This window comes from Perca flavescens, chromosome 2, assembly GCF_004354835.1.
Source record: "Perca flavescens isolate YP-PL-M2 chromosome 2, PFLA_1.0, whole genome shotgun sequence".
NCBI classification, from domain to species: Eukaryota; Metazoa; Chordata; class Actinopteri; order Perciformes; family Percidae; genus Perca; species Perca flavescens.
In genome coordinates this window covers 17203698-17212753 of record NC_041332.1, presented here as the reverse complement: position 1 = coordinate 17212753, position 9056 = coordinate 17203698, and the positions used below count along the sequence as shown (strand labels likewise).

The 9056-nt window shown below is 40.9% G+C and overlaps 1 protein-coding gene across 6 annotated transcripts in view; it reads left to right on the top strand.

Annotated features, from left to right (window-relative positions):
- The first annotated feature begins 4794 nt into the window (after positions 1 to 4794).
- micu3a (mitochondrial calcium uptake family, member 3a) overlaps positions 4795 to 9056 on the top strand; it is a 32741-nt gene continuing 28479 nt past the window's right edge. For all 6 annotated transcript variants that reach the window (XM_028567177.1, XM_028567151.1, XM_028567170.1 and 3 more), the window contains exon 1: positions 4795 to 5095. In XM_028567177.1, coding sequence (XP_028422978.1) covers positions 4832 to 5095 — 264 coding nt within the window. In that variant the 5' untranslated portion in view covers positions 4795 to 4831. The remainder of the gene's footprint in view (positions 5096 to 9056) is intronic.

Genomic DNA, 9056 nt, shown 5'->3' with positions numbered 1-9056 from the left:
CCAGTCCGCTCCCTCTCTCTCTCCTCCTCACCTCGGGATACTCCCCTTTGCTCCGGTGCACTTCAGGGTTTCTCTCTCTCTCTCTCTCTCTCTCTCTCTCTCTCTCTCTCTCTCTCTCTCTCTCTCTCTGTCTTTCCTCAATTCACTTCAGCCTTTTACAGTATTTTTGCTGTAGCCTCCGTTCTCTCAGCTACTCCAGCATGTTGCGCAGTGAGACCAGTAGGTACACTGCACACAACATCTAGGCTATATAACACAACACTCCCTGGAGATTCACCACGAGTTGCCTTATAATGCAAATGCACCCCGATCTCCTCCCTTTATGGCTCATATCTGCTCCCCTTCATCCCTCTGCTCACCGTTCTCCTGTCTCACCTTTGATGTTCAGTTTCAGTCGAGCGCAGGGATTTTGAGAGCAAATATAAACTAATACAACATTAGCATGCCAGGCTTTCCACCCTCGCTTCCCCTTGCAGCACCACAACGGCTTCATTCAAGCTCATGTACGCAATGTCATATCATTCAGTGTTGCAGATTTAACTGTGTTAGTGTATGTTTTTAGAGGGGAGTGCGCCTCTCAGCAGCAACCTGTGCGTGAGCCATAGAGAGAGTGTGTGTATAGCCTATGTCAAACAGCATGAAAGTGATATTGCCATTAGCCTACCCTAAACGCTTTACAACCCCACGCCCCCGTTCCGAAATGACTCAGGTGCGGCGGGAGAGAGAGGAAAGCCCCCATTTGCGTAATTTTCGCACTCGACTGTTGATTTATTGCCCCCGTTTTATGTAAGCCAGCCGCACGTTTACAGCGCCCGCACAGACACAAATACACACACACACACACACACACACACAAGTACACGCACCCACACACACCTGTGCAAACGACATCACTTGAGTGTCAATCCCTTCATTGATCTTTCCACTGTGCTTTGAACAGGGTAGGAGCCCATATATCCTTAATTGTGGTCTTAAAAGACGAATCAAAGACAGAGGCTTCAAAGTGCAGGGATCTTGTAAGGGGATCAGGCAATAACAACCACAAGAGGGGAATATACCTGTTTGAACTGCAAGCTTAGATAATACCCCGACACTTGACACTTGAAGGGCTTCAAAAGCTGTTGATTATTTATGCAAATGAACTAAGTGTGTTATGCACATATTTGTATTGATCATAACTTTGGACATATTTCATTGGCCACATTTGTGTAACAACTGCAATAGTGTATTTTTCACCTTCTGTATGCAAGAACACCCTTGAATTTATTGCAGACTAAATTATTTTGTTTTCTTTATTTTATTATTTGCAGAAAAAAACATGATATTGATTAGATTGGGGGTTATTTTGTATCAGAGCAATGTAAAATGTGATCAAATGGAATGGTTATCAAATATGGGATTTTGACTTTTAGCTCCAACAAAATATTACATTTGTACCACTCTTCTTCATTCATGCGATATCATGTGTTCAGATCTGCTTCGCTTGTGGTCAAACACGTTTGATTTAGATTGTCGTTTCGTCTGAGCAGTGGTACAGGGGAACATGTTCCATCCTATATGGCATTGATTTTGGTGCAGACACGCGGTCGCGCACACAAACGTACAAGCGCACGCAGCTGCCCCCTCCCTTGGGAGTTGCGTTGATAAATGAGTTGAAGGTGCAGAGGTGTTTGTGTGGTCGCTATACGCAGGTCATTTTATACTCGTGTCGATTTCTCCAGCTTGACAGGAAGACATGTGGGCATATGTGGTTTTCAAAAAAGCTGGTGTCTATTTATATAGGCAATGTTATGTGTGGATATATGCACTGGTTGTGTGCATGGGTTTGTAAGACAGACACACTTAGTGGTGGCATGCGTCCTTCTCCCTCTTTCCCTCGCTTCATTAGTATTTATGACCAGTAAAAAAAATAATCCCTTCTTTTTAAAGGGGACAAGATCGATCGGAATCGCCGCAGGCTGATCAGATAATGACGCATTGGATATCGATCAGGCCACATGAAGATGTCAACTACAATGCCACATTTTCACGCAAGGTGCAAGTTCCCAGGGTCACATGGTTTGCTTTAAAATATATTTCTGTTGGTTTAGAGTGAAGCCAACCATAGCCACCATAGCAGTCACCGAGGAGGAGGAGGATGAGGCCCCCAGGGTCATACCCCCCCCCACACACACACACACACACAAATTACAACCTAATCGAATGCCTGGATAATGGAATAACTGAATAGGCCTAAATAGCCTAGAGGTTATTAATGTAAGTGGGTTCCAAACAAGGGTCTCGTGAACTCTTATAGGGTCCTTGAAAGCAGGATTCAGAGGCCCTTATCAAAATGTACACTGGTTTAACTTAATCTTTATTTAATCTGTATTAGAAAATGCATAACAATCGGATTTTGCTCTTACTACTTGTCCCCAGATAGGTCTGGGATTCAAAAATCAACCAAACCAAAGGTTTTTGTCCCTTATTGGACAAACTGTTATCAAATGGGGGTGTGCAGGACCTAATGTGCTTCTGCTTGGAGGAAATGCAGTACTTTTTACGCCATTACATTTATCTGACAGCCGTTATTATTATTATTATTATTATTTTGATTTGATTTTTTTACTTAGGCTATAACAGAGTAGACTTTAGGCTATTTTAAAACTGTTAGTCTATTGATATTGTTTTATAAAACAAAAGATCTGGTTACTTCTTCCACCACTGTTGATAATATGATGGTAAAATATGTCCAGTTGATTAATTACACTTTAGATATTAAGATTAAGATTTATTTATTTTGATTAGGACAATGCACATTAAACAACATTTCTGTAAATGCACCAGTGTTAGCCAGTCAGCTAATTTTCAACTGTAGTTCTAGTTGCATGCATGTCTTTATGGTGGGAAGAAACCAGAGCACCTGGAAGAAACCCACACAACATGCAAACTCCACACAGAAAGGCCTGGGATGACCTGGGCTTGAACCCAGAACCTTCTTCCTGTGAGGCAGAAGTGCTAACCACTGTGCTGCCAAATAATGTGATGAATGTATGTGTAGCCTCATGTCAGTTTATTGGTTAAATTCTACTCATGTAAACTAGGTGAATAGAGGCCACTGTTTATCTTCGACTACATTGTTGTTTATAATTGTCCGCTGTTGAAATGAATCACTCACTCTCACTCAGTGAAGCATCAATTCCTCACCACTGGCACTTTGCTCCCTTATTGGACAAACTGTTATCAAATGAGGGTGTGCAGGGCTTAATGTGTTTCTGCTTGGAGCTCTGTAGCCTAAATAGGCTACTTGAAATCAGAGTTGTAGTCAAGAACTTAATCAACTCCAAGTCAAGTCCTAAGACCAGGTCCAGTCAGGTCTGAGTCCAGACTAAGCCAAGACAGAGTCCTGTTCAACACCATAATAGGCAACAGTGTCCAATTCTAATATGGGAATTAAGGAGTCACAGGGATGGACAGAAATATTTGATTTATAAACAAGATTGTTCTATCGTTTAACAACAAACTAATCAATGCTTAGAATTAAGGTTTGAGGTTTCTACAGGTACGTTAACTGAAATCGCTCAAAAGTATGCAACTTTTCTGCATTAAAATATCTAAAAACAGCTAGACCTATGTTTTTGATGAGTTTTGTACATTACATTATCCCAACAACGTTCCAACTAGCTTGCATGATAGGAAAATCTGCAATAATATTGTTCAATACTGTGATGATGATATGACTTGCGACAAATAACCAAATATTGAAGTGTGCATGTTTACTATTTCCTATCTCAGCCTGGTTGTATTTAAATTTAGAACCTGATTATAATTGAATGATTTAAATATAGCTAGGCATCGCCATCAGTCAAACAATTAGGGAGCCTATTGTTTTAATAGGCTGATAATCTTGTTTGGACTGTGACCAAATTAAAAATCAAAGGAACAAATGAAGGGCTTAATAGCTATATTCAACCATTTAAAGGGTTTATGTGTACCAAGAGGGTTTGATAGTCATTGTTTGATCTGTTTTCAACTTTTGGCTAAATGGGACTCATATGGTTATAGTGATCCACCGTGCTTCATGTGTGAACAGGTGACAGGCCCATCTATAAGACTTCTCCCCTTTATTCTCTCAGCATCAAAGTCATAAGAAAAGCCCCATCAGGTTAACATTAGTCTACATGTAAAAACTTAAATGAAGAGTTCATCTTTGATATTCGTTTGATATCTGCTCTCCATTGGCTCCTTTGATCCTGAACTTCCCACTGGAAATTTGATACCACACTGACCATCAATGGAAAGTGAAGATTGACTAATGTTGACATTATTAGTCACTTATAATTTCCCCAATGCAAACCGAGATGGTTGATAATAGATTTACTTAGGCTAAATGGAAATGCAGCACTTTTATTCCATTACATTTCTGACAGCCGTTATTATATTATTATTATTATTATTATTATTATTATTATTATTATCTTTTACTTAGGCTATAACAGAGTAGGCTATAGGCTATTTTAAAACTGTGAGTCTATTGATATTGTTTTATAAAACAAAAGGTCTGGTTACTTCTTCCACCACTGTTGATAATATTACGGTAAAATAAACTAAAAAAGTAAACTGGGTGAATAGAGGCCGCTGTTTATCTTCGACTACATTCTTGTTTATAATTGTCCGCGGTTGAAATTAATCACTCAGTGAAGCATCAATTCCTCACCACTGGCACTTTGCTCTCAGCCTCAGCATCAACAGTGCCCGCACATCTCGCGATAATTTTGTGCTGCCCGCAAAGTTATAATCACGGCAGCACAGCTCAGCAGCAGCGGCAGCAGCAGCAGCTACAACAGCAGTAATGGCCGCTTTCCGCAGAGTGGCAGCGCTGGCCGGTAAGCTAAACCTCTTGTCGTCGGCGAGAAACGAGCTCGTCGGTGGTCAAACGGCCAGTGGAGGAAGAACACGGAGGTGTCTCGCTGTCGGGATGTGTCTTGCAACGGGAGGCGCCGTGGCGCTTTACTTCTACAACGATATGACGAGCGGCAGAGGCAGGAAGAGGATGGGGAGTCACAGCATCAACGGTTTGCTACCGTCCATCCCGACTGTTGAAGCCAAGGAGAAGGTATGGAGGCTGACTTCAACTGGCGCTGCGGTTTGTGACGGTAACAAGGCTTTAAGTGACACGTAGCGACACTGTTCTCACTGTTGACATAGGGGCCTCGGTGTGCAGGACTGTGGAGTTGATTAAAAACGACAGTCCACTAGAGAAAAGTAATCTCCTTCCACTAAAATTAAACCACATCGGCCCAGTTAGACGGGTCTACTTGTGTTTTGTAGCCATGGTGTGGGAGGCAGTTTATATGATTTCCTCTCGGGCGGATAAACTGTGTCATTCATTCCCAGCACGCCCAGTGGAAACTGTTTGCTCACTGTCTGGCTGCAGGACCGTGTGCGCGCGCAGATGCAGGAATGGCGCTCTCCGCTCGAGCTGGTGCTGAAATGACAGCCCGTTGAGGATGTTACTGTCAGTCAGGCAGCTGTTTCAACTGCTCAACAGCAACATTTGAAATTCAAGAGTAGGCTAACACGTTGTTAACACTTAACATACAGCTAGATACTATTTAAATTAACCAGTTTCCAGTGGTGGAGAAGTACTCAGATCCTTCAGATCCTTTAAAGGTTAAGTAATTTCCTCTGAAATGTAGAGGGGTAGATATGTAAAGTAGCATAAAGTGGTTTACGTAGGTGGTATAGTCTACTCAAGTAATGAGTATAAGAGTACAGTGCTTAAACATTGTGTTTAAGGACAGTACTTGAGTACATTTACTGTACCTAGTTTGAATACTGCCATTATCTAATGGCAGTAGATGGCATTAGTTCCTAGTGGAGCTGAAACAATTAGTTTATTGACAAAAAAATAATTGGCAACATTTTGATAATTGATCGTAGATAATTGATTTCAAGCAAAAACGCTAAATTTTTGCTCTTTGGACTGTTGGTTGGACAAAAAAATATATTTGAAGATGTAACCTTAGGCCTAAGAAATATGCTCATTTTATAGGCAAAACGAATTGTTAGGCCTATAAAATGTAAAAAAAAAAAAAAAAAAAAAAAAGTTCCCAGATATCTGTAAATCTGCATACTACTTTTATGCATGTATGCATAATGTGCCATGTGTCCATGCATATATTTCTGTTGAGTGTGCATATGCACTAGGGTTGGGTATTGTTACCGGTGCTAAAAGAATACTTTTAAAACGGTGCCGGTGCCTAAACGGTGCCTGCTCCGGTGCCTGCTCCGGTGCCTGCTCCGGTGCCTGAACCGGTGCCTGAACCGGTGCCTGAACCGGTGCCTGAACCGGTGCCTGAAAAAAAATATATATAATATATTTATAATGTATGTAATATAAAATATAAAAAAAGGAGCACAAAACGACAGTTGGCAGCATTAAAGAACGGCTTGTTTATTGCTAAGGCCATATGGTCAAAATGAAATGATTAATTAATAATGTAATAACAATAACTTATAACAATGACTTATTTCACCAGTAAATTGCTGGTAAACGACAAAAACAAGCACCAGATGGGAAAAGGGTATTTTACAATAACTTTAAATGCACCACGAGCTACCTGTTTTAAGTGAACGTCTGTGTTGTTTTTCCGACAACGGCAGCTGCGGAGCAGACTGTTACGTCCCGGTGTTGGAATCCTCTACAGGGAAATACAGTCACACTTTACACCGTTTAACGTTAGCTGTCAGCATTTTAACCATTGTGTTTAATCCAGTTACTAGCTAACAGTAACTTGCAGCGATGTTTCTAAAAAAAAAGAAAAGAAAGTCAGGCACCAAAATAAGGCACCAAAATTTTCGTTCTCATTCAGTCTTGTTACTACCGTTTACGTCGGAACCGCGTTTCTGTACCCAACCCTAATATGCACACCTAACTTTTACTTATTTTCTGGATAAGTAGAGTCATTTAAAGTTGTAGTTGTTACTAGGAATGCGCCATTGCTGATTACATAACGCCGTTTTGTGGTCCCTCAATTAAAGTACTGTAGAGCATCACACCACTGACATGACAAGTACCTTCTAAAATGTACCACGGATCCTCTAGTAGTTTATAAATGACACAAGCCAGAGACAACAGAATATCCATCATATTCAGAAAAATATAAGATCACTAACTTAACAGCGACACTGGATATTAGGCATCTAACTTATATTTAACATGCATATCAGCTGCTTTATGATCAGTAGGTATGTCCTGATCAAGTTATTTTGAGTCTGGTCTGATGCTTGTATGACGGAAATGAGCTCATTTAAGCTACAACTTGAAAATGAGAGAAAAATATAGAACTTAATTTCCGAAGATATGCAATCCTGATTAAATAATTATGTATCTGGCACATTGAAATAACAGCAGTTTTTGTAGGCCTACTGAAATGAACTGATACCAGTGGTTTGTTGGAGGATAGTAAATCAATCTAAAATGTGCTAAAAATGACCATCGATCATGTAAAGTATGCAGGTTGTAAGTGTAAGGTTAGATCTTTTAAACAGCCAGGGATAAAAGAGTTGTCTGTTGGGACACTGGGATGAAGGAGGGGTAGCTGGTTTAGAAGCAGGATAACTTATGAAAAGACATGCAGGAGACCTGACTGAGGAACAATTTGGCTAGATAGCCTAACTTACACACGATACCTCCAGTGGGAAATGGGAAACACAACCATCTGCAACACTTCTGGAGAAAGGAGAGTGAAGCAGAAGAAAAAGAGAGTGAGACACTGCTGGCAAAACTTGTAGCATTAATCTTAAAATATTTTAGAGGAAAGTTCAGCAGAGTTGTTGTATCACAACGGAGAAAACTGCTGCTTCCATTTTGTATTTGTATGATGCCTAGCAAATAAAAAAAATAAAAATAGATCACAGTGTTATCAATTTCTGACACCACAGACTCAAGAGCTGGTTGATATCTGCTGGGACCTTTGCTCGATTGTACTTTAATTTCACTAAACTGAATAATTAAACTTGATCTCAGGAGGGAACACGGGAGGGTTAGCACAGTTTAACTCTGAGAAAACTGAGGAAAAGATGGACTTAAAGCTGCAGCTGTGAATGGAGAACACTGGGTTGCCTGAGGGGAAAACACCGGAAGCATCTGCTATGCAGTCAGGAGAACAAGACTGGGCAACAGGAACGGGTTTAGTAGTGGCTACATGACAGTATAACTACACAGTGTACCACAGTGAACGTCATTTCAAATCACTGCCATTTAATTATATTGTTTCCAAGGAGCTGACATTGCTTTTTACATCATGTTGTGCAGCATGGCATGTGAACCTAGCTGCCTTTGCAAAACTTTATAAACTTCATTCATTAGTGAGAGTCAAAGCCATGGGCGTCTGTGCTCTTACACTTGATTACAGTGCATTCCCATGAAGCCGAGCACTCATCTCCTATTCATGCCTTCAAAAGCCCCCTTGGGGAAAACAGCATCAAAGCTTTATGAATGAATATGCGTGCTCATTAGCATGTTAGCTGAGCTGAGCAGGAACCTCAGTGCGCTGGGGCCTCCGGCCAAACAGGTTTAAATTTGGAAACCTCTCCGCTAATTACACAGCTTCATGCAGCACAATCTGTTGGCGTAGCAGCTCTCCTACACTGCAGCTAATCAAGTTGAATCCCTGGCCTCTTACAGAGAGAGAGATGCTAATCAAGTAGAAAGTAGTGACAGCGTAGTTGTGTGTGTGTGTGTGTGTGTGTGTGTGTGTGTGTGTGTGTGTGTGTGTGTGTGTGTGTGTGTGTGTGTGTGTGTGTGTGTGTGTGTGTGCCCCTGTTCTCCTTTTATTGTACTGCGCCAGAGGTGCTGACTGTTTATAATCACAGAGCGCTAAATGGAGAGAGTTGATGCCAGGAATAGATGGAACTCCTCGTTATATACGCTCAAAAGCAGTTTAGATTTGGGTGTCTTTGTGAGAAGCCAGAGAGTTTTCTCTTCACAGATGGGGAAGTCACATTCAAACTATAATCATTGCAGCACATTAAACACCTATGGGGATTATTTAAATTTGCTGGTTAAATTG